The sequence below is a fragment of the Branchiostoma floridae genome, chromosome 3, assembly GCF_000003815.2.
Source record: "Branchiostoma floridae strain S238N-H82 chromosome 3, Bfl_VNyyK, whole genome shotgun sequence".
NCBI lineage: Eukaryota > Metazoa > Chordata > Leptocardii > Amphioxiformes > Branchiostomatidae > Branchiostoma > Branchiostoma floridae.
In genome coordinates, this window is record NC_049981.1 from 24,482,088 (window position 1) to 24,508,716 (window position 26,629).

The 26,629-nt window shown below is 37.9% G+C and overlaps 2 protein-coding genes across 2 annotated transcripts; both read right to left on the bottom strand.

Moving 5' to 3' along the window:
- Window positions 1–205: 205 nt before the first annotated feature.
- LOC118411467 (endosomal/lysosomal potassium channel TMEM175-like) lies at window positions 206–15,196 on the bottom strand. The gene is made up of 23 exons (XM_035813747.1): window positions 15,114–15,196; window positions 14,578–14,635; window positions 14,072–14,131; window positions 12,379–13,887; window positions 11,000–11,047; window positions 9,434–9,528; window positions 9,160–9,211; window positions 8,832–8,867; window positions 8,344–8,427; window positions 7,865–7,936; window positions 6,545–6,637; window positions 6,159–6,237; window positions 5,688–5,765; window positions 5,461–5,515; window positions 5,167–5,282; window positions 4,847–4,881; window positions 4,456–4,500; window positions 4,265–4,327; window positions 3,716–3,819; window positions 3,243–3,335; window positions 2,738–2,801; window positions 2,538–2,597; window positions 206–1,196 (listed from the first exon to the last, which is right to left on the bottom strand). Exons 4-23 carry the CDS (start codon window positions 12,460–12,462, stop codon window positions 1,080–1,082), a joined length of 1,473 nt encoding a protein of 490 aa, XP_035669640.1. The 5' UTR covers window positions 12,463–13,887; window positions 14,072–14,131; window positions 14,578–14,635; window positions 15,114–15,196; the 3' UTR covers window positions 206–1,079.
- LOC118411772 (endosomal/lysosomal potassium channel TMEM175-like) lies at window positions 13,741–25,767 on the bottom strand. The gene is made up of 20 exons (XM_035814257.1): window positions 25,522–25,767; window positions 22,392–22,439; window positions 21,990–22,084; window positions 21,347–21,398; window positions 20,929–20,964; window positions 20,403–20,486; window positions 20,013–20,090; window positions 19,183–19,275; window positions 18,650–18,728; window positions 18,289–18,366; window positions 17,958–18,012; window positions 17,451–17,563; window positions 16,847–16,881; window positions 16,660–16,704; window positions 16,063–16,125; window positions 15,649–15,752; window positions 15,114–15,197; window positions 14,578–14,635; window positions 14,072–14,131; window positions 13,741–13,887 (listed from the first exon to the last, which is right to left on the bottom strand). The coding sequence occupies exons 1-20, from the start codon at window positions 25,603–25,605 to the stop codon at window positions 13,741–13,743; spliced, it is 1,491 nt and encodes a 496-aa protein (XP_035670150.1). The 5' UTR covers window positions 25,606–25,767.
- Window positions 25,768–26,629: the final 862 nt, after the last annotated feature.

Here is a 26,629-nt window from a genome sequence, read left to right on the forward strand (position 1 = left end):
GTATGACTCGTGGCTACACTCACACAGCAATGTCAGACCGTTACTGCATTCATTTTCAGTTGAAACTTGTAACTCTATAAAAAAATTCAACTACATGTGCACCACAGCACTACAGCTGCAAAGATATAACACTTTAAACTTGTAAATAATGTTTAGCCAATTTTACCAAGACTTATTTGTACAGGTTTGATAATGTGCAGCGAATGACAAATTATAATGTTTGCTTTCTATAAATAATGATTATTCATACTTCACACCACTCAAGATAATGACAGTCTTGCATGAACATGTGCGTATGTACCAGCGCTTTAACCCTATCATGTTATATGGGTGGTCTTAAAAATCATGCATTTCCACAGTTGACTATTGCATTTAAACTTGTATCAGCATTATATTATAAACACAAAACAATTCATTACTAGCAAAAAAAATGTGGCAGGGAAAGGTTGCCAATGTGCATTTCGTACACATAGAATACAAAATATAAGAAGGAGTCTTTAATGATATCCCAACCTAAATACCTTCCTAAAGTCAAATAACCATCACATATACTCTAATAGGAATACATAGTCAGAGCTTTGATAAATATGGCGATAATGATGATAAATTAAGATTACATGCAAGTAAGAAATCAAACGTTTAACATTAACACGCTGTCGAAACACACTGATTTATATATACATATATATATATATATATAGAGAGAGAGAGAGAGAGTATACAACCTCGGTTCGTTTAGTCTCTCTATTCCACTTTCCCCCTCTCTCTATCTATATATTACACGAAAAAAAAAATGTACCGTTTTCTTTTGAATCCATTTTTCGCTATCAATTAACGTTACTGTATACTGCTCGCTCTTCTTTATCTGGATCTACAGATGGATAGTGATCAAAAAGTGATCCACACCGTAGAATTATCATTTTTATCGTACAATTCTCCCAAATAACCACCGCCTCCATATCTTAAAAATTAAAATAAATAAACATAAAAATGGTACTACCCCTCAAAGGTTGTCAGAAATCGCTTTTCCTCGAGTCTTAATTACGTCATAACTGTATCAAATGGAGACTACAAGAAGATCACACAGCAGTGATGTCGTTCTCGCGATCTCTGTTGTTCCGCTTATGATTGGACTCATTCGCATCTAGATGAGACATCGCTGGGGTTCCTGAGGGTCGATTTTTGTCCTCTCGCCTCTGAAAATTTAAGGTTATTTACTTCAATATCATATCTATGTATCAACAGGGTTTTTTAATAGACAACGTATGGAATAAAGTTACAGCAAACACTAGAGTTCGGCGACCTCATACCTCCATTAAATATTCAAGCTTTTGTAAATCTTATGCAAAGGACTTGCACATTTTCATGATGCATGCATGGGGATGTTCATCATTGACTAACATACAAAATTCCCATAATTAATCATTGAGCAAATGTCATTGCAATTTTCGCATGTATTATGCAAATCAGTTCCTAATTAGCATATTTGGCATCTGCTTATGTTCCATCTATCAAAATTTACATTTGTTACATTTATTAAAGTCAAGTTATTGAAATGATGGAATTATACAATTTCCTCATTAATTATGCAAATAGTGTCCTCATTTGCATAACCTGTATATCATTATGAACATCTTTGCCTAAGCTACCTGCATGTCTAAAATGATGGCAATCCATCATTCCTCTCTGCAGTTATCTTCTTTGGAATGTCTTGACAAAAATACCCCTGCAGTTCCAAAATTAAATGTTAGGGGGCTGAAACTTGGCCCACTATGTCATGACGCTGAAAGCTGTCTACCACCCAATTGTCAAGACCATATCATTTCCGGGACAGGAGGTACATTGAAAAAACTGCTATGATAGAATATTCTCATTAATTATGCAAATGTACTCCAATTTTGCATGATTTGCATTTTATCTTGTACAACATTGTGTAAGGTACCTATATACCAAAAATCATGAAAATCCGTTGATTCCTTCTTGAGTTATCCGCTTCAGAAGTTTTTGACAAAAATGCCCCTGCTATCCCAAACCTAGTCGCTAGGGGGCTCAAACTTATGTCACTTATTCCTGAGCACAAAAGCTACCTAACAACCAAAAGTCTTGACCATAGCATGTTCAGAACACCGACATAGCAAAACCGGAAATTGTGCTGCAGTACCAAGGGAAGCCGCTAGAGGACCCAAAATCTAATCACTTCTAGCTTTCATCTCACTTTACCAACACACCAAGTATGAAACCAATCCATCCAGCCGTTCTTGAGTTATCTTGTTGACAGACAGACAGACAGACAGACACACACACACACACACACAACCGCTACTGAAAATATAACCTCCATGACATTTCATGGAGGTAATAACACCGTAACAGGTATAAATGTAGTTACATGCAGTGCCATCTTGCGAATGTTTAACGAAGTGAAACGTACGGACAGTGTTAAACAGTTACATTCAGTGCTACCTTGCGACCGTTTTGCTATTTAAAAAGCGAAGGCTACGGACAGTTTATTACTATCACGCGTACGACCGCCTTACCTGCACACAATTACGGACAATCTTGATGGTGATGAACACAGCAGGAGTGCAAATTTGTACCTGTTATAGTCAGTAAAGAAGTCATATTGAATGAACATTTTGCGATTATCACAATATGACAAAGAATAGCAAACAAAACAAAAACAACAGATTTTCTTAGTACAATAACTGCTGCATTGTCCTGCGAAATAAATATATACCCAGTTGATGACTTCCGAGTCGAATTTCCAGACTGGCACGAAGCACAAGAGAAACAGCAGGAGACTAAAAAATAAAAGTAGTATTCATTATATACAGCTACATTCAAAAACCATGTGAAGGCAATTAAAAGCCACCTTACAATGTAGGGAATTGTGGATAAGGTCAGAGGGCAGGCCCCCTTAAGAGACAGTAATATCTATGTGACAAAGAATTGTTAACTTTATAAATTTGAGGCTTCAAACTTTAACGCAAGTCCACAATACATCACACTGCACATGGGCACTCAGAACTATGAAGAGGTTTGACTTTGACTCTATTGGAATGAAGTCACTAGGAAGCTAACTAGCTGATCTTGTGGCCACATTCATATTCAGTACAAACATGAACAAAACATACATACAATCGAGGTGGTGTTCTTCATGTTCTTCTTGCTGCCGTTCTTAATTATTGTGTAATATGTGTCGTGTGAAGTAATGAAACATAACACATACAGTAGACGCTTACCTGATGACAGGGTACACGCTCAACTTGATCAACATGAACGCGTTCATGTATTTGTCTTCATTGACATCAACGAAATGATGAATCAGCTTCGACCTTCGGAAAGAACAGATGTGTTGCTGTGTGACCTTGAAACATAACTAGTACAACTTAAAAGTGCGTTGCTTACTTTAGTAAGCATTGCGACATGTATGGTGAATAAATTCAATCACGAAAGGATGACAATAAAAGCATCATTGCCATGTGACGTTTACCTTTGCCTAGAAGTAAATATAAGGAGACTCTGACCTGGCAAATAGTTGAGTCAAGTCTAGTCAAGTTTATATTCCTTTCAATAAGCTCAATGTACAGTTGATGCAATTCTTGCAGAAAAAAAATGACAGAGTTGCCAAAATTCATGCCTGAAAATGCATTTCTTTAACACATTAAAAATCATCAATGTTTCAATAAATTACGCAAGTAGACGGGCAGCCTACTTGTTTTTCATGATGATGATCCACATGACCAGGTGCCAGATGCTGGAGAACAGCACCGTGCAGGCGTTCAGCTGTACAGCGAGGGCAGCGTCACCTGCAGACACCTGACATAGTGAGGAAAGAGGAATGGAAATCAATTTAGTTGTGTGTTATCGCATTCACATCGCATCACATGCCATAGCATTTCATTTTTATCCCCCACATGCCATTATTGTCGGAAGTAGAACAAATATCTACCATCAAAATAAAGAAAAAAATGACATTTGTTATTGAAAAATAAAATAAAACAGAATGGCCTTCTGGCATGTATTTGCAAACAAACGATCAATACTAATATCATTTTCTAAAACTATTCTATTCATTATTAATGATTGAATACGTAGTTATATATGGATACTTATGATGACGCATTTGTGCATTTACAATTTAACTTTCAAAAGGATTCCTTACTTGGATATTTACTTCCAACTTGTTGGAAGAATACTTTGAACAACGTAGTAGGTCAAAAAATGATAACAATAATTAAGATGTAGCATATATACACTGTACCTCTTTTCCGAATTCTCCGGTAATCTTGAACACGATCGGAAGTAGTCCAGCAAACATGAGGGCCTATAGATGACAAAAATGAACTGTTTTGGTTGTCTTTCACCATCTACAGAAACTGAAAGCAAGATTTAAAATAGATCTAAAATATACACGATGTTAATTGTGCAGATTGAAAAACTGAGCTTACTGACCAACTTGTTGAAAAACTCCAGAAGGGGGTTTTCTACGTCGATGCGCTGTAAATCGTTGAAACAATTATCAAGGTATTTAAGAGGATATAAATAAATTGCACAGCCAAGAGAGACATATTATGTCAGAAAAGACAGTCAGCATTTAGCAGAAGAAATGTTGCTTTTTATTCAGATTCCGTACGTAGAGTGGCTAGCGCATGTATAATAGCAAATGTTTGTGTTGAATAGCATTGTTTTTACTTAGTGCATTGCAATTTGTATATTTCTCTATGTACATATGCGGCTTTGTACATATCGTCTGATAGTAATAACAAACAAATTTCTGTACAAAAAGTACCAAACTTGCCTATCACAACAATTCTACATAACAAACGAGGAAAAGTGAACCTACGTAGTAAATTGAGTGGTGGAGATACCACAGCATACCTAACAGTGAAAAAAGACAATCCTAATGAGCTTTGTCTTTGAAGTAAGTCATTCATATCGAAAACTCATGATCAGACAGCAAAGGCATACCAAATTGCTGAGACAGTAAAATACTTGAAAGAATGTAAATTGTTCTATACTACATTCTATACTACATTCTGTGTACAAGATATTTCTGTTACAACAGAATCAGATAACCATTAAATTTCTCAGTCTATCACCTTTACTACTACGTATATCATTTGCCAAAAATGATTGTTAAAAACATATCATTTGTTAACTCACAGATTGTGATAAAAGTGCCGGCATAAGACATGAACACGTGCTGGTCGTGTTTCAGAGCTGTGATGAGGTCACCATGCTTCGCGATGTCATCTTCCTTAGACGGGACGTTCTCCACACTGGGTAGGGGTAAAGTCAATGTTAAATATCTATTATCTCGCGTTGTCAATGATAAAACAAATATGATTTAGATTTTGTACGTATGTCTTGGAGACGTAACAGTCTTTAGGCACAGAAAAATGAGAATTAATATAGAAACTTGAGGATGGATATGTTACCAATATTGTTAAAAGTTACCATATGTCCAAGATGATAAGTGTGGCTATGATTGCATAAACACCGTCACTGTAGACTGAAAAATTGAAACAACAGAAAAAATGTTTTATTAGTATGCTACTTGATTTCACCAGGCTCATTACCAAAACAGAATATGTAAAAAAAAGGATTGGGATAAATCAGGGAATTGGGAAATTAAGATGTCATTGTCGTGCATATAATGGTTGTTATTATAATGTCTGACTCACCCCTGGTTCGGAGAGTGTCAGACGTATCCACGAGAAGGCGTGACGGCAAGAGAATTTTACATCCAGCTTCTCCGTTTCCTTAGAGAAAGGGATATTAATTGATGGGTCAATGTATGGAATTTAATAAATTAATTGAGATAATCAAGAGAGGGTAGAAGGAGGGACAGCGAGAGAGGGAAAGTCGAAAGAAGGAAAGAGAAATCTATTAATCAACGGTTTTATTCAACACTGCTATTACTCAGGAATGTACAATTATATGAAGATGTATGATCTGCATACTGTCATGTTCTTATTTTATTTTCTGTAACATGATTCTGACGACGTTGACGAAATATTTGACACACATACAACGGAAGAACAAGTCGTCCATGGTATCTATGTATTGGATTAAAAATATGATAAAGGATAACAAGTCAGAAGGATATCTAATAGTATGATTTATCTAGTATATCATGCTGTAATTTGCCTAACCTTTCCCGAAGTAGTAGAGGGATATGATGACCTGGCGCAGCAGCGGCTCCAATAGAAGCATCACCAGTAGAGCCCAGGCCTACACACAATTACAAGTAACACTTTTAACAAAAAATATTTCACACGATTCGGCTTAAAAAATTTTCGACAAAATAACACAAAATACATAAAAAAATCTGGGCTATGAAGCCACTTTCAGCGGCAGACTTGCTGTAATGTTACTGTGACATTGTTTTGTACATCTTCGAGACAACTGTCAAATAACCTTTACATCAAGTGCAATAGCCTTAAAACATCTATATAAATGATCGAACGAAACTTATTTCTGGCAAATATTCAGTATTTTATTGTTTGCTACAACTTCAAATGTATATCATAGAGCTCACAGCCTCAATCCGGATCCACCCGATGCCGGCAGCAACCACGGCGATGACTGGCTTCCCGAGTACCATCAACATTGTTCGATAGCGTTTGGTTTTCTGAAAAGAAAAATAGAATGAAACTCCAATAAATAGCTTTCCTTTTGAATCAACAATATGAGCTTTTGAAAATTCAAACGCCTGTTCAGTTGTTATTCTTCAATTGCTTAAAAAGTATGTAATGCAAAATGTAATTAAAGTTTTACAGGAGCAAACCTCCTAACTAAGTATGCACAGATAACGCCAAGTCATTCATGTTGTAGCCCTTTCACTCGTTCTCATTGAAATGTCGAAAATGGCATTTTTTTGGTCGAAAAATAAATCGGCTTTAGTTTCAATGAAAACTACCTGGTTGTTTAGGAAAATTCCTCTTTTAATCATAGCCAAAACATTGCAACTTATTATTTTCGGTCCCATTGGTAATGCATTACAGGGCATGTAACAAACGTTACCGGTAACGTTTGTTACAACAGTAGACTTTACCCTGTTTTCTTCGAAAGGACTCACCTTATTGACTACATTATTTAGGTATAAGTGGACGTCCCTAGGAACATTTAAAAAGTGGGCAGCTTTTTTTACACCAGGTCAAGTAGAAAGCTTAGACAGCATCGAACAATGGTAGCGTTTGTTACAGTCATTTCTGTACAACATTTTGTTATGCAAGGTGGGATACAATGACAGTCAACAGCCATTTCTTGTTTCTTTAGAAAGCCAGAAAAACTGTACAGCGTCACAAAAACGGCAATTTCTAGTCTTGTACGTGGATAATATAACCGTGGTAACCAGCGTACTCATGGTGGTAACGTTTGTTACCGAATCTGGCGACAGGCATAAACCACCTCACACAGCCTCAAAGATCAGTGACAGTAGCGATCTGACGTGATCGGTCAGAGGGCCTGGCCAGCTAGTTTCACCTACCGAAAAATCATTCTTGGAACTGAATTGTTACATTTTTGGCTAATATTTGAATTCTTCGTTTCTTCCCAGGCGACAGCCATTTTTTAGGGGTTGAAATCCCACCCGTTGCTATAATAATCTTTTAAGCCATTAACCAATACGAATGTTGTTGTGCATCTTGTGTAAAACATTGCAGGGGTTGTGGAAAAATGAAGGAACCAGTGATGTTGTCTATAGTTTGCTCCATTTCAAGTCGTAAAGTCAGGCGACAGCATTTCGACATTTAAATGAGAACGAGCCCTTTACGATACTTAAGTGAACATTTGATTCCCTCTGAATAACTCATAATGAAAATATCAACACGATGTTTTTTTTATAATCAGTACTCGCCATTTCGCCATATCTTGCTTCATCTTCTTCCAGCAGATTTGGCCTACTGTAGGCCTGCCATGCTATCCCTGCCTGTACGGACGTAGGGATATAGTTTTACAATTAAAACAGCGATACTCATGGATAATGCATGAAAAATTATATATTTAAGTGCCAGCATATATTCCTGGCGTGTCTTTGCATATGAAAGTCGCATCAGAGACTAGTGATCCGCCAAAGTGTTGTTATTTGCATATAATACCTGGTCAGAGGCCCATGACCACTAAATGGTTTATTACTATTAGGTAACAGGCCGACGTGTAATCGTAATCATCGGCGAAAAATGGCCATATGCATTATCGTTATTGCCGGATGACCAATTCAAAATTGAACAATTCAAATGGTCTTGATTGTCTTCATTAACCGATGCCTATGACGTTATGGCTGTGTAACCTGTTGAAATAGAGACTTGTGACACAGCTGGGCTAAATGAAAATTACCATGAGAGCACCGGCTATAGCAACGCTTGCACAGAACAAAACTACTGCAAGCGGTTCCGTTGGATGTTCCGCAAACATCAGGAACTAGAAAAGTAAGCAAGGAACACTTAAGTCATTTTAGTCTAGGCTAATCATTTGTTATTTGAATATCACAAGTACTTGCCGATTGCGTAGTGTAAGACATCACTTACAAGTTTCATGTCAAACATTCTTCAATACAGTCTCGTTCAAAAGAAAAAGCAGGCATTCCATTTACATATAATTGAGATGTTGCGTTTATATGTCCAGCAGGCTATTACTACTTATTACATCATTGGTTTAGTCATATCCGATGCCTAAAGTACTGTACTAATAAAAGCTATACTAATGATATTTAGTATTACAATTAAAGTTTGGAAATAAAAAGAAATCAAGCGAATACAATGCAAGTTAAATCTATCCACTGAATGATTATGGAATAATAGATGGAAAAGATGAGGCAAGCATACTGAGAACGGTAGGAAAGTCGACGCCATTAAAACTCCCTGAAAACAATAACAAGAAACACATTAAAAGTATTGTAAAACGCTGTATATATAAGGAAAAGCTGTTCTCAACACTCACTCTCAAGCTCGCCTGGTGTTATTCTATCGCTATATTTAGAAATCAGCACAAAAATACAATATTACTTACAACTCGCATCAATAGAAACGTTTGATATATATCACAAAATACGTTGTAAAACCATAACGTTAGTTCTCTTAGCTGCTCTCTATGATATGATATTTATGCAATTGCTATTCGAATTCTAAGCATAATATTAAAGTAAGGCGTCACCAGATTGAGTAGTATGATTGTCTCGTTGACTTTTTCTATGTATCCGAACAATCTGCAATGTAACAAAAACAAGACGTAAATGTAAGTTGTAAGTTGTAATTTTTCATACCCTTATAAAGCCCAGTACATTTATAGTGATATTGCGTGTTATATATCTTTTGGAGATAAAAGTTCTGTTAAACATAAACCAGCTGTTCAAAGCAAGTCTGATATAGGGGGGTCATCGTTATCGTTCCTTAGAATCATGAATACAGGAAGGTTTTTGTCTTCTTACGTTTTATGGGTACTCCAAGTTGAAGCCACAATCACAAACGTAGTGGCGTACACAAGAATCTTGAACCATATGGATTTCACGCCCTCCAGCAGGTCCTAGGATAGTGAATGGATTCAACGTGAAAGTTATCTGACTTAGCTCGCTGAAGAGATATTCCTCTCTTGATAGTGACGTAGAAGATAGAAGTACGTTTGCAAGTCCTGGTCTAGATATAGGAGATGCTAAAGAAAAATTGTACTACTGTTGCATGGAAACATGAATCAATATTTACCTGAAGTTTTTTTTTAAATGCGAACTGGAAAAATGTAATATTCATAAGCGCATATATTATGTTCGCCTTCTCGTGGTGTAGCTTGACAAATTACTGCTAGGATATTTGATTCAAAATCAGTCATGTATAATGCGACCACCTCCACCAGCTCTGTCCTGCCACTTGCTACATAATGTAGACGAAATCAGAGTGTGTCTGCTTATCAAAAAGTATCCATGGCGACAGCCGTCTGGTTTAGGTCATTGACCCTATTTGTTAAAAGGAGATGGAGAGGAGGAAAAGGAAGACAAAACTGACCTAAAACGTGTTTACTTTTGCAGATAAAAACATAAAACCGCAGTAAAAACCCATGTATTCTCTAAATTGTTGTGCAATGAAGTTTTATACATAATGTGTGACATACAGCTAAGTTTACTGCATTTTTCGTTGTTACTGTTAGATCGGTACTTTGTGTGCGCAACCAGTTGTGTGAGTGTTCTTTCACTTTTTTTTCTAAATTATACTTTTTACGTGAGACCCTTATTGTTAACGTAGCTAAGGGCTTTTTAGTCATTTCAAAACAACATTAAAAGGGAGAAAGGGTTGGGTAATTGTTGTCGTCTTAGATTTTGAGGTTATGTGATTGTTGTCGTCTTGTTAATATGATATATATCCAATTAGTTTTATTTTACAGCCGTGAAAACTAAAAGACGTGTGGAAATGTGTAAGTGATAAATTTATTTGATCGAAAGACTGACTTTCTGACTAGATACTTTTTTTAACTTTCCATGCAGCCGACAAAATCATCTAAGCTTCATTTAGTAGTACGAAGACTATATGATTTTTAGACGGAATAGACGGCAATTTCACACCTGGCGGCAACAACTAATAGTTTTCTGTGAATTAGGGCGTGAACAGGTCTTACCACTACAGGTAAAAGGGATCTAGGCACAATATGTTGACTGACCATAGATCACTCTATGTCAGTGCACAACGTAGATACATTTAAAAAAGTATAGAGTGACCGAACAGCGACCGACATAGGATTTGTTGACTACCATGGATATGATATAAAAAATATTCAAAAACAATTTAATACACAAAACGTACAAAAATCGTTATCTTTAACACACAATCTGTCAAATATTTTATTGCTTATTGGGCTCAGCGCGGTGGTAGCCTTTAGTCTAGTGAAAATATTCATTCTCTTTATTTTTTTCACCGACAAAACATTTGTAATCTGATCAACAGTTAAAGTCAATATCAATGCTGCATGCTCGTACTCTAGAGCAAATAAATGAAAATTCAGAAAATACCTCACTACTGTGTATTTCCTCCACCGTTTCTCCGCCCAGCGGCACAATCTGTGTAAGAACATTGTTTTCAAAACGGTCAAATAATAAATAAGACATGTTGTAATCTGCGTATCCATACTGCGTGAGTACTTATAACGTTATATCTTCACATTGCGGCCACTCTGAATCGCATTTTTTTCGTCCAAAACAAAGTTTGCGGCCATGCTACAAATCGTACAAAGTTGCAAAATGAGCAACACATATTAGACCACAGCAAGTAAGTTTTATGGATGAGGCAACGCTCTCATTAATATTTGCCTGATTTTTTAGAAAAAAATTAATTTCCTCTCCGGAGATGGTAAATATGACGAGAAAATACCATATTCTAGCATTGGCTGTAGTTATTAACATGGTTGATGATACCAGTCTATCGCACTAGTGCCACTTTCTGTACCTATCGAACACATAAATAAAAGACTGTGATTGTTGACTGTGATATCATGATTTGTCGCTTCAATTCTTTTACGTTTATAGTGTTCATTTTCAAAATAGACGCCATAGATATCTTGTGCCTTTTACCCATATTTTTGCCTTACCTCAGTCTGCAGAGGATGTCATCCATAAATTTTACTTGCTGTGGCCTTACTGCTATGTACTGGCCTTTACCTGCATTATTGGTAATGACCTCGTCCAGCTTTGTTCTCATTATGATCATTCCTTTCATGAAATTTTTTGTTATTTTAAGCCGAGGGCTTCTCCTTAGGAATCATTGAAAGCCGTCCAGTAGGCGTCATGTATATCATAGCGAAATGCATAAACTGGCCTAAACTGAACTTTCCCCCTAAGCTATCATTATCATAGCACGAGTAAGCACACGGTATCTTTTTTTTAAAGGGCTTGGCCTTGCTAAGTGGGCGTTCACAGCTTTGTGTGTTGGTTTCTGATCTGGAAAAAGGTACACAAGCTTATCTTCCCCATATTGAGTGCTCTTTCGTATCAGTCTGTATATGACAACTTCCCATGTGTAGAAAACGTTACTATTCGTATATCTCTAACGGCACTGAGAAGCGAGAAGAAACGAGAGCCCAAGAAACGAGAGTCCACAAACAAGACTAGAATTGTTGGATTTTATGCACATACATGCATGTATTTGCAAATCAATGCAAAATTGTGTGATCTGTGTATCCAATAATACAAAGAATGTACACTTCTTAACGTCATTCATTCATTTATACCCTATCAGAACACTGGAAATTGTACGTCCCAAAACTGATATCATATTCCGTGACCCCAATTCATGACCTTGTTGTTTATACAAGGGTAAACAATGTTAGGTAAACATTCCAATTATTTTCCTGTAAACCAATTGACCGACAGACCAATAATGAAACACATCTCACCATGATCGTGGTGATGATTGAGAAGACGGCGTCGCTGTACGACAGAAGTCTCTCAGACGAGCTGATGTGCTGGTCCCGCGCCATTTTTGCTGTCCCTCGACCTTTTAGTCAGACGCCAAAACTTCTGCTTGATCTAACGACCTAACCATCCCCTATTAGCTAAAGCGCCTCCAGCATTGGCAACCACACAATAAGTAGGGGGCTAACAATAGGGAGTCAGGGCTTTCTACTTTGCATGATACACACGTGTCTAACTACACGAAAATAACAACCGGTGATTTTATAATGATGCAGTTAGTTTATACAATTAGTTCAACTATTACCTTTGATGGACCTTTGTCTGAATGCTAGTGCTAAAACGCACATATCACTGGACTGTGCTAAACTGCGCCAGGTATTCACATTGTGGTGCAAAACCATTGCGCCACATTTGTCGCCTGAAATTGCGAGTCTTGTGAAATGCTTAAGAAATGCACAAGTCCCAAAATGACGCAAACAATTTATCTTAGAATATCTTACATCTACGTTGCTCCAAGTATTATGATTAAGTCTCAAAGTAAACATCATTTGATCACGGCAAATATCTTTTTTGTGTATTTTCTACTTATTTCATTATATTGCGATTTCCAATAAACTGCTTATTATTTATTCATAAGTGTAGATACCCGTCTAACTTGATGATAGTTTCATGGCTGATTCGGATACAGTGTGCTTCATACAATGCACTACAATTTACATCTGCCGTATTGAGCCATCCATGACGAGATCTGTATACGTTTCTTATAAATGTTGGTATTGTATGAAAAACGCTTAAATCAAGTACAACGTTAAATTTCTTATATCAATCGCTTTACATTCAATCGGGGTGTTCAAAAACTGATAACCATTGCGACCATTTATTATATACTTGTAAACATCAGCATTCAGTCTATTGATAGTAGCAGAACAATACATTAGGGAAATTGTATTCAACAAACTACATTCACACAATCAAAAAATACGGAACGACTTCTATTTTAAAGACTTACTTAGATCTAAAAATCTTCGTTTGTACAATCAGGTTGGTGACATACACCAGCTGAAACACATGAGGTAAGTGAGGAGACCTTATCAAGTATCGAGTAACTTAAAATACGATATGCTACGACTTTCATGCATTCATAAGCTTTAAGTGACTAAGTAGCAATGGAATTGCTTACAGGCTATTCTATGTGTACCCTGTTGTATTCCAAGAAAAATGGAATTTTGTCTGATTGTATATGCACGCTGCCCTATCCGACTATGTATACCCTTGATTTCAAATATGGAATATCATACTTGAAAGATAGCAATTTTAAACAGCAATAGGGCCTGTTTGGGGGTTTAAAAGGAAGTGGACTCAGATTCGGCGCCAGCATTGTCATGCCCCTCTAGACCCCCTTCCTTTGGTCCACACGGCTGTCCCTTATAGTCGGAGAGTTCTACGTCGGTTTCCGGGGATTTCTCTGGATCATGTTCACCCACGCATCTCTGTACAAAGAATAAGGCAATCTCTGTCTTTTTGTAACGGTATTTGTGATTTAATTGTCCAAAAGAATGAAAAATATTCATGAAGACATCAACATATAAGAATAAAAAAAAATTGAATATCTGACATCGTTAACAGAATAAGTATTAACAACACCCCATAGTTCTATTAAATAACATGTTATACCTGGGTCCAGTTACGGACAAGTTTCAGAAGTATGAAGACCGCAATCAAGGCAATCTGTACCTGCAACAAAAATCAGAAAAAAAGATATTCAAACAATTACAAAAAAAAAACATAAACACGAGTCACACGTAGATAAATCTACGATTTATGAGATGCAGATCATTTAATAAAGCTATCACACCATGCATATGTGCTCCTGGTCAACGAGTCATTTACTTTGACTTTATATAAACTAACATCTTCTTCGGTTAAAGAACGTAGCTTATCACAACAGGTTTCTGCAAAAGTCGGATTGTGTATCTTTTCTTCCCCGGACAAATGGGAAAAAGGACTCCAAACAGGCCAGGAAGCCAGAGGAGTAGCATCAGTATGAATATAATCAAACAACAGATTAATAAAAGAATGTATTTTGCCTGAGGCGACCGTCTGTCAAACTGTAACGCCCCTACAATTAGCACGACTTGCAACAAGTTTGTAAACATACATAACATACGAGTGAACCATACCCCATTGATCACTACAGATGGCACTGGAACGGCAAAGCAGACGCAAAATATCACCAAACTGCAAAACAAGGCATGTTGTTTCACTGTCTGTTGCAGTCGATCTGCGGGTATGACACGTTACATAATACATACATACATCATCATTACATACATATAAACATATATATAGAATACAACCCGAGGTTTCAGCCCGACCACGGGTAGGATCGGCCGAATTTATCTATATCAAACCCAGCTGAGAAAAGCCCATGTTTTGATGCAAAATGCGCCAGAAGTTGAACAAATTTGGTGCCCTCGAACAAAAAGTGTTACAACAGCGATGTTCCAACGTCCGAATCAGGTATTCTAATTTTCGACCGTACCGCACTCGGCCCGCTCTAAATAGTTCGATTTATTCGAATGAAGCCCTTAGTGATACAACTTAGAGCCCCATATGGTCCGGAACACCTGTATCGTTATCGCGGCCCAGGCATGACATAATAAAAAGATAATATAGGGCCAGTTTAATGACTGATTAGAGAAATGAGTAAACTCACCTGACAATGGGATAGATGAGCAGGTTCAGAAACATGAAAACACAGTCGTGGGTGCCGTGAGCAGACGGATGTAGCAGCTCGGATCTACAGATGATGGTTTTGAAAAGATCAGAACCAAATCAGAAGACTTTCATGTGCTTATTTGTTGTGCGCCTTGTTGTACGTTGTAAATTCGCTCTACAACTTACACACAAATACACACATATTAATTGTCAGCGCAAAATAAAACAAATTACAGACCGTCTAAAACAAATAAACATGCTAGAAAAGTGTACACCATGCAAAAGAAATTGTGAAATACCATTAATTATCCTTCAGTTATGATTTAATTTAGTAACTGTAGCTGTGTAATGATAATTTGTTAGCGCTGACATTTTGAAACAGTGGCGTTTTTTTTTTCACAAAGGTTACCAGAACGGCATTTATGCATTCCTGGGCTATGGGATTCCTGGAATTATTGCAGACTACAAACAATACTTTGCTATCAGGCTCGCTCACTAAAAGCCGCGCCAAAAAACGCACGTGGAACACTTACTTCTTACACATAGCCGTGATCCATATGGCCAGGAGCCAGATGCTGGCCAGAAACACCGTGCCACTATTCAGTTGCACAGCTACTGATGTATTGTTGTTTCGCACCTGGTGTATCAAACGGTATCAAAACAGCCGATCAGATACAATGGTAGCCGTTTAATTGCACAACGGATTACCGCACACTTGGGATCCTCAAATGTCAAGCCGATGTGGTCCAGCTGGATAACTTCGCATTGCTGCACCACCCAGATAATTGCACGAAGTACGTAAACAAATGGGCTGCACAATCAAACGGCTCGCAAAAGTTTGAAACAGTTTTTTTATAGGTTACATTGTAATTAATCAATTACATATACATTTCTATATCAGTGTTTTACCAACGTATCTTTGTACACAGGATATTGCGAATACTCACCAAGTGTCCAAACTCTCCCGTTAACTTGAAAACGATTGGGAGAAATCCAGCAAACATGAGTGCCTGTTATAGGTAAAGGAAATCGTTAAGTTTCAGGCTATAAAATACAAATGTGCTACAAAAGTCAGATGATGTACATCTCTATCATTCCTACTACAGAAACGTACGCAACAGATACAAAGAGTACGATAACTATTGTTACTAAGACCAAGATGGAAATCAAAGTCAGCGACAAACCAGAGCGACATACAAGGGGCCCATCTACAGCAAATCATCCTGACATCAATGGCTTTTTGGCACCAAAATACAGAAAAATCCAGACCACAGCACGTTCAGAATAAAAAAAAAATACAAACAGCCACCAGGATGCACAATCTTGACCCGGACATTTCTCCTCCAAGACATTATCGCACACAAAATATAAGTACAGTCTACAAAGATGTTCTAAGTTACTAGTATACTGACCAGATATGTCAAAATACAGGCACCTAGAAAAGCAGGCGCTCACACACATAAACACACGCACGCACACACACACAATACATCCATAATTCATGTAGAATAACAAAACAAATCTAGAAAAACTATAGATCTCACCAGTTTGTTGAAGGTCAGCAGCAGAAAGTTCTGTGCACGTATGTGCTGTAGATAGTAGGATAGAAAATTCATATATTCATAGATGGAATAGCCATTGTCAAAGGTAATTATCGTATGAACTCCAAGATTTTACATAAAAAGCGACGACGAAAGAAGTCAAAAGAGAATTAAAGATAACCATCCTTACGTAGAACATGGAGTGATGCAGGTACCACAGGAGACCTGAGGATAAAATGTAGAGCATCGATGAAAATTCTCATCAAACCAAATTGTAGGCGTCATCATCATCAAGTATGTGACATATGAAAACTTTACTTTGGGTAGTACCGACTCTATATACTGTTATTGGTAGTAAATTGGCTTATTGATAATGCTACACTGAATTCGATACTGCTTCTGGGCGTCTTCAACACTGGCTATACCTTATTACTGACAACGCCATCCTTGTAACTGTGTACGTTACACTCTTTTCGATACCACTATAATGTCTTTGGTACTGAAAACATTGCGTGTGGTACTGACTTCTCTATCCCTGCCCTTGGTACTGAATACACTATCCATGGCATTTAGACTCAACTGTTCTTGCCATCTCTACACTGCTTATATGGAACAGGCCACAGTGTCCTTACTAGAAAGTACCCTAACTTGGTACTAAGGACGGTTACAGTGATTACACAATAGACACATAAAACGCAACTCTATGTACTAAATGACTTTATTTACGTTAACTATCTGTGTACGTAAACGAATATGAATAAAGTGGTAACCCACTGTCATATCATACTACTTACAAATTGTCACGAATGTTCCAGAATAAGACAGGAACACACTGGCATCACGAGAGAGGGCCTCTGCCAAAGTGCCATGAACGTCTAAAATCCCTTCGGCTGGAACGTTGTTCACACTGGAACATAAGGAAATATAAGGAAATCCTTAGAAACATGCAGGGCGATTCATAGCACACAACAATCAACATGGTTCTATAGGAAAACTACTGAAATATGTTGATTACTGTGTTGATTAAAAAGAATAGTATCTTTTTTTGGGAAATGCTTTGCCTTGCTAGAAAAAAATGGAAAATTTCGAAATAGTCTTGCCCTTCTTACGTGTAATATTAGATGATTACTAAGTAAGGTCACCAATATGTATGTAATAGATACTTTATACAACTGTTACTATAATTGTTAGTTTATGCTTTTAATAGAGCTTAAGGTCACGATTCCTAGCAAATCTTTTCAACCAAATATACTCTTATCTACTCATGAGACTTATCAGATGATAGCATGTTTTGTACGTACCAAATGTCCAGGATGATGAGGGTGGCCACGATAGCATACACGCCGTCACTGAAGCCTTAAATATCAACACAGACATTGAGGATTACATCACGTTCTTTTAAAACAGTAGATTATGATTTTAACTATTCTACATGTATCTCTAATGTTGCTTGGCAATATCCATGTAAATGTGACATTCCTTTTGGGCGGGTACTTGTAACCAAGAAGGTTAACATCCTTGTTGTAACACTGCAGCGACACCTAGCCGAATGTTCCAGAATAACTGGGTCATCAAAGCGTCGGCTCATGTGAATACATATTTTTGATAAATGGAAGATGAGGTGATATTTACCATCGGTCCTGAAAACATCCGATGTCTCCGAATAGAGACGGGACATCTTAAATAGACTGGTGCCTTCTTCTACTTTGCCTGTAAAACCAAAAGACATATATCAAACACGAGGTAACGTTATTTACCGGCTAGAAACGAAGCGATTGTGTATAATCAAGGTATAATCTTTAATTATCTTTCACATGACTTCACAATCCAAAATGGCCGCCTCTTTTATCACTTCATACAAACTTTGTCAATTTTATCACTAAAGCGCACCATCATGTAGAATATTAGAGAAGTGTCGTCGGTACATATATAGCATTCCTATATTACCAGGAAACTTTGATATATATTACCGCAATTAAACCCAATTGCTTACCTTTGGCACATTTCATGATGGCATCCACAATTAAGAAAATTATTGGTTTCAGTACTGCCAGAACAAGAAGTGCCCATGCCTGAAAAAATATCATGAGTTGCGTCAAGTTGAAGCAAGGAGGTTAACCTCCTTGGTTGAAGTTTTGTCATTGATAATTATCTCTGTACAGTTCAATCAAATCTTTTCATTATTTATTTTCTGCTGGATTCAGTCTCCGAGCTCTTGCTAGAGGATGTTCTAAGAGCGTAATGTTACTGTAGACGGTTAACAACCCCATTTTGAAATGTTTATATATATGGCAATAATTTCATCTAATAAAAAGTGTGTATCGATACATGTAGCTGTAGCTAGGCCTTACGAAATTCAGTGCGCTTTTGTTGAAAATGAATGGTTTACCCTTCAACTGAAATAACAGAAACAGTTGTAAGTATCATGTTCGCCTTCTTTGAAAACAACAGGGGACTTATTTACACGGAAAGGCAGATCTTATTCGATTTCAACTAATAATTCTAAATTAATATTTTAGGACTTACGACTTCGATGGATCCATAACTGACTGGAATGGCGATGAGGTAAATGATCGGCGTGATCAGCACCTTGATGGTAGCGCGGGTCCGTTGTAATTTCTAAACATTAAAGTTTGTCAGGTAAATAAAGTCATATTGTCTTTGTAATCAAAATTCATGATAAGGTGGACTACGACTACTGCGTTGCAAATGTGTCATTTGGTCTTTTTTTTCTAATTTAAATGATAGATCAACAAATCAAAGGTAACATAGATATTACGATGCCATAAAATATTCACTACTTAGTCAATTTAGACACAACTTCAAACATATTTTAAAATGAGATGAAATATTATACGCAAATTCGACAGATTTTTGTGCATCTTGCATGTATAAGAATAGTTTAATGATACCTCTCCAAAACTAGTAGCGATACGCTTTAGTCTGGTATCCAGCTGTATTGTATAGCTCCTAAGTCGCAAATACTTGGTATTTGTGGAGAGGACAGAAGAGACTCGGGGCTGTAATAAGGCTGAATATACCAGACTAGGTATGCTTACCTCTGTACAAGAATAAGTTTAAAATTACAAACAATATATCTAATGTTTCACTATTTTAAGTACGCATGCGCAGCGAAATTTATTAAAGGTAAAATGAAGTCTCCTCTGCTTGGAGAGTACAAGGCCAACTAGACTTCGGGGCTTTCCGGTTTCCGATTTTAGGGTTTACGGTTTGCAGAACAATTCAAGAATGCTTTATTTGTCCCAGGGCTGCTCACCTTTGATATATTACCAACAATGCATTTCGCTGCGCATGCGTACTTACAATCTTGAACGTCCATATTAGGTTGGACTCACCATTTCCTCTTTTCCTTGTTGGACAAACTCCTTTTTCAACAGGTTGGGTCTTGAATGAGCGTGCAACAATATGGCGAGCTAAACACACACAAAAACGATAATTAGTACACACATTTGGACATTATTGCTATTTCAAATCCTGTTTTTTCTTCTGTTTATGCATTGATAAGGTCAACGAAATTGTTGTTCTTTCAGTTTGAACAGCGCATTTTGATGTTTATCAGCCATCAGAAAACTTAGGATCTTTATAAACAACAAAGCAATTCGTAGAATCAATTTTTCAAAGACGATTAAAGTCACATATTAGGTGTTTAGAAAGCGACATTTTGCCATAAGACGCTAAACACTTTGGTGCAAATATGAATAAATGTACAACTGTGTGACATGCACCATGAAGAAGCCCTGAATAGCCACGCAGCTACAGAACAGCACCACGGAAAGCGATTCCCTAGGATGCTCGGCGAACATCAGAAACTAAAAACAGAAAGACGAAAGTCTGGATATCAAATTATAGCACTATTGTACATAATGATACTCAAGCAATTCATAGTATTTATATAATATGCAGAAATGTTAACTTTTAAAGATGATAACCCATTATTCGCAAGATACAGATGTACCATTATTCGCTCTATATTATTAATATCTCCATAATCCATAATTGTCTTGATCGAAATCAAATTACTCAAGGAGACTAGTATAATCTGTTGTTTTTGAAAAAAATTGTCTAGTATTGCTGCAATGCATGTGGAGGAATCTAGCGGTTTCAAGCCAAACTGCAGTCTGAGCCAGATTGACTTATCGGGGCCTTTAAGATTGGATCTGTTTCCAAACACTGAATCTTTAGAGAAACTGTGGTGAAAATGTATTGTTTGTTTCGGAGAACTACAACAAAGTGTACATGGAAAGTACTCACCGCATATGGCACAAAGGTTGCCAGCATCAAGACACCCTACAAAAACACCAGCGACAGGATACAGTAAGCTAGCTGTCGTAGAAATCCACCATTCATTTACATTTTGTGGACTCCATACTTTGCTTCTAATATATCGGCTGTGCATGTAGACAAGTTGAAATTTTGATTTTATTGATCATTTTTACTCAAGCCAAATAAGGAGATTCCCAAGTTCGTATCATGTCGACGAGTACAAAATGTACATGTAAAATGTTCTGTCCTGTTCTTTCAAACTCTACGAACACATTTATCATAGTACAACATGTATCAGCATAAAAATACCAGTAATATGAACACATTGACGAGAGAAGATAATTGGGCGCCGGGCATTAAAGAAATATGTATATTAAGTGATGTACACATTTATATGCGTTCTTACCAAATTCAGAAGCACAATAGTCTCATTAACTTTCTCTATCATCCGGAAAATCCTGTAAAATGGACAGGAACAGGTTATGGTGATTATCTAGATCTAATACAAAATGACTACATTCGCAGCATCAAAAGTTGCTTTATACCATTTAACTGTTATATGCAACGTACGGGCTGAATATGTTCTTGGCATTTAACGGGGCATATGCACTTCTTTTCCCCTCGTTAGTATGTAATTCCGTAAAGGGTTTAGTACATTAGAATTCATTTCTGGAATGTCCTCAATATGGTTTCTACTTGAACATCTTTTCCTGTGTTTTTATCACTTTGTCTAACAGACATGACACTCTAATATTTTCCTTGTTCCTTTGTTTTATTTTCTGTTTATTTTGCACACGGGATATAAACTTGATAAGAAGAATAGTAATAAAACTAGATAGGCTTACGCTCTTACCTAAATCTTATCCTATCTTAGATTTGTAGGCATGACCTTTTATTGAAAATTAAAGTACCTGACAGCCAATCAGAGACTCGCTTAAATGGCTTCTTTGGGTAAAGCCGAATTCTGATTGGCTGACAGCTGGTTAGAGTCACGAGAATAAGCCACCTGTTAGCGTAGGGGTGGGTACACGTTTGCTGTAGAAACTTACCATGTATGCACCTCCCATGAAGAGGAGACCAGAAAGAACGATATCGCGTAGATCAGCAGTTTGAACCACATCTCTCCTAAACCCGTCAGCAGGTTCTGTAAAGTAACCAAACATCAGAACTTTATGATTGTCGGTGAACTGTAAAAGCAATATGCATGATATGCTTTACATATCGAAGGGATACCCGCGTCATGGCATTTAACATTAGCTATTGAATGATAATGAAGTTTAACGGGTATAAATTATTGAGTTTTTATATATTGAAGGATACGGGTATAGTTTTCGAGAGTAAACTGGGAAGGGAAATAGGTATTCCTTTTAAAGAGAGTAAACTGCAGATATCGGAGGATACGGGTATAGTTTAGAACTATAATAGTATGCTTCATATAAGGTGAGTTCTACCTCTTCATCAGCAATCTCCTTTACAGCCTCTCCCGACAGGGGCAGTATCTGTGAACAAGAGAGTAAGTTGAGTTAAACAAACAGAGGCTGCATGGTCTCATTAATACTGCAAAATACGTCTACAATTGGACCGGAAGATTATACATGGTGTCGTCCCGGTTCAACAAGGGTTGATGGGTCGCCCCCATCTTACTATGTATCAGCAAACCTTAACAATGTTGTATCTATTTCTAGTTACTAGTACGTAGTTATTATCTTGTAACTCTAACACTCTTATCAAATTTCCCATAAAAAACTCCGATAAATCCGACTGATTATATCCAAACTATATTATATGTATAGTAAACTAAATGAGTTACTCTGTCTTCCAGGTTACATAAAATTGGTTGAAATTTATGTGTAAAACATTGCCAGTAAACTGAACAAAAAGGGGGTGCTACTTTCAGAAGTAGAGTTATCGCGCGCCCGTGTGTGTGTGTGTGTGTGTGTGCGTGTGTGTGTGCCTGTCCGTCTGTCTGTCTGTGGTTGAACACAATAGTAAATGTAGAAATGTTCGCGGTGGTGTTATGTTCCCGGTTTTCGCGTTGCTAATTCACACCACCGCGAATACTTTCCATTACAGTATGTGACTAAAGAAGATGGCGCTACCGCGAACTCAAAACCACCGCGAGCACTCCATTTTCCCGCTACCGCGAATTCAAATACCCGCGAACTTTGATGCATTTACAGTATCTCCAGAAAGCCTGGGTGATCAAGTCACCAGCTAGGATACATAAAAACGTAAAAGTAGGTCGATTGCCATACAACAGTGGCATGCCAAACAGCCGGTGTAAACAAAACACCACGATGATGTCCGGCACTTGTTACTCTGTGACCCTGGAGGGTAACCTCCAGTAACAGAGTCTTGTAATCACTTTGTGCGTTGAGTGTTCGCACCTATATCTCTATGTTCCGTATGCCGCAATCGCATGTGGATTGGCATGTCGTTTGTACTCGGTCGGGAAATGATGCACGTTATTTGTTTTTCCAACGTCCTTGGTCAGATTGATTCCAGTTCCCAACCTGACCTCAAAGGAGTAGGACGTGGCATGTCTTGAAGGCCCATTTCTCGAGTATGTTCAGCCGTTTTTACAGTATGTTCTGGCGAGTTCCGTACACAGCCCGACATATCTGAGTTCCAGCTCGAGCTGGTGTAAAACGTTTTGCTGCAGCCTATTGGCATCTCTTCCAAACTGTTCTGTAGTTTTGATCCTGACCAGCTCCTGCCAGACAGACCGGCCAATGTCGCTGCCCCCTCCCCCATTTCATTCGCCCTGCTGGAGTAACCGTTCTGACGAGCTGTCCTGTTCCCAGTTTGACCCGTTCTTGGTAGACCACATCATGCATTATCTTCCTGCATTTTTAGTTTGTTTCTCGTTTATGGAAGTATCGATCGTATGCCACATGTTTGCTTCGTTTTGATCAATTTAACTCGCATGTCTTTATATAGCATCTCTACTTTTTTAAAAGTTTTTCTTTACTATCTTTGAACCTGTTCCCTAGCTTGATGGAATCAAGGAGGTTATACTTTTCATGTCTTTGATGTAACGCTTTTTGTACATTTTCTTGTTACAAGAAACTCTTTATTATTGTCTTGTTATTTCTGACTTTCTTTCACAGTGGTCATTAGAATTCCCTTTGTTTATGACATGAATAAAGATGTTCAGTAACATAGGTTGATTTGCTGTTTCCCTTTTTGTTAATTCTTTAATTGCTTTTATTTGCATGAGAAAGGTGGGCGTCCTCAACTTAGTCAATTTATTCGTTACTTAGTACACCCCTACCCCTAGGTACACCATTCAGTTGAATGGTGGGCGTCTCCAACTTAGTCAATTTATTCGTTACTTAGTACACCCCTACCCCTAGGTACACCATTCAGTTGAATGGTGGGCGTCTCCAACTTAGTCAATTTATTCGTTACTTAGTACACCCCTACACCCAGGGACACCATACTATGTAATAGATTGTGAGAAGCAAAAGGTGCCCAGAACCCGGAGGAATAACAGGGACAATGTCCATGACATCTGTAAATGGACGGAGGCAGAGTTCCCGGCCCGCCACAGAGACGGCGGCAGCAATTTTCGTATGGGGGGATTGAACTATTGTTTCGGCACATGGAGCGCCGAATGCGCGACGCATTCCAAAAAAATTTAAAAATCAAGACCCTCATTTTTGAGGGTTAACCCTCATCCTGCATTTTGGGCAAATTTTGCCGACCGACTAAGCTAGGTTGATTTTGACATTTTCATCAAATTACACATGATTATACTCGTAGCTTTGGCCTCCACCCCCAGAGCCCCGACATATTTTTACCATTTCGAGCTCTGAAGGCACGAGACGTTGCAATGTAAGTCCGGGAAAATTTTAAAATCTGGACCGTCTGAAACGCCATTTACTGCATTTTGAAGGGCAGATTTTGCCGTCAATCAAATGCCGATTTTGCAAATGCAGATTTTGCCGTCAATCAGATTTTGCCGTCAAGCTAAATCAAATGACATCTTATTAGAGAGAAAAGTTTTTTTGTGCGAAAACCCACGCCCCTAATATATTTTCGCCATGTCATCGTGAGCGCCAAAGGCGCAAGCCGTCGCAATGGAGGTCCGGAGAAACCTCATTTTCTGCATGCTAGGAGAACTTTTTGCCCGACTAAGCTGTTTGACACTGAAATCTGTATGAGTGATAAAGTTTTGAGGGCGACGCTTCCGCAACATATTTTACCATGTTCAGAGCCGAAGGCCCGGAGGCTCGGAGAAATTTTGAAATCTGGACCCTTTGAAACGCCAATTCCTGCATTTTCAGGGGCTCTATCTGGCATTTGACTTCGTGTGTATAGCATAACGGGTTACGAAGAATTTCTTGGTGACGCTTAACGGTGAATTCGGGATAACAAATAACGATTAACGTTGAATTGAAACGACCAATAACGCTTCACGAAGAATATAACGATAACGATTAACGTTGAATTAGAGCGGGCCAGTAACGATTAACGGTGAATTAAAATGGCTCGTAACGCTTAACGGAAAACAGGCATGCAGACCCTCTTGTAACTGAAACCTGTAACTCCCACCCCAAGCAGGTTGAAATCTCCTACCATTATAGTGGCGACAATGGAGAAGATGGCGTCGGCGTAGGCCTGAGGGCGCTCCGCAGGCGCAAGGTGATGTTCTCTCGCCATGCTGCTGCTCGGGGTTTGCTCTCTTCACACACGCGTCTTCTCTGTTCTTTCCCGTGGATTCCTCTCGTACTAGAAGATACCAGGTGTCGCTATGACGTAAAACGTGTCACCTCTAGTAAATAGCGCGTGTTCCCTGATACCAGTCACCAGTAGCAAAATATTTGGACCAACAGCTTGTCTCAGTAGATACTAGTAGGTGTGCCCCCCAAAGACAGGCTGGTGATTGGTCGTTTGAACAGTGAACAAATAGACAAACACATAGACAAACTATATATGTATTCTGATGTAAGTGACTACTTTACAAGTCAAAAGCACCGCGGATCGACCCCAAGCCAACAGGACCATCCAGTTGTAAACAATTAGCTTTTCACGGCAGTCACTGAGTCAGGAGATGAACTGATAACGTCTTTTATTTCAGCATAAATCAAACCCTTTCGCACAGGTCAGTGACCGTCACGCAACGGATGAGTCACCTTACTGCATGAGTGCTAGGACATGTAGTTGGTCAATAAATGAAAACCTTATTGTACTTTTTTTATTGGGTTTTCAAATAAACAAAAACAAAGAATAGTTGGGGGACCATCCAACAAAATGACAGCAAAAATAACAAAAGTGATTTCAATATAGCCATAACAATAATGAACTTAGATTCAAAAAATAATATGAGATCTTAAAACTGTAACAATAATGAACTTAGATTCAACAGTAATATAACTGAGATCTCAAACCATAACAATAATGAACTTAGATTCAAAAGTAATATGACTGAGAACTCAAACCATAACAATAATGAACTTAGATTCAAAAGTAATACTTTTTGAAGCACAGGGCTAAGTACAGGTCACATGGTAACAATTATAAACTTGTAGCAATGGTAACAATCATAAACATTTGTATGTACATTCGACTTTATCTCGCTTCTTGGTAATTGCATAGATCAGCTAGATGTATGATTGGTTAGATTTGGTTTGTCGAAGGCCGTATTAGGAAATATAAATTACTCTTTACTATTCGAGTACCTGAA

Coding starts and splice junctions, on each gene's coding strand:
- LOC118411467 (XM_035813747.1), bottom strand. CDS start 12,462: ATGGCGCGGGACCAGCACATCAGCTCGTCTGAGAGACTTCTGTCGTAC. Junction 5,283..5,460: donor CTTATCATCTTGGACATATG/GTAACTTTTAAC, acceptor ACCCCTACCCAG/TGTGGAGAACGTCCCGTCTA. Junction 2,802..3,242: donor AGCGTGTACCCTGTCATCAG/GTAAGCGTCTAC, acceptor TTTATTTTTTAG/TCTCCTGCTGTTTCTCTTGT.
- LOC118411772 (XM_035814257.1), bottom strand. CDS start 25,605: ATGGCGAGAGAACATCACCTTGCGCCTGCGGAGCGCCCTCAGGCCTAC. Junction 21,399..21,989: donor TCATGGGAGGTGCATACATG/GTAAGTTTCTAC, acceptor TCCATTTTACAG/GATTTTCCGGATGATAGAGA. Junction 15,753..16,062: donor CGGGAGAGTTTGGACACTTG/GTGAGTATTCGC, acceptor TTGATACACCAG/GTGCGAAACAACAATACATC.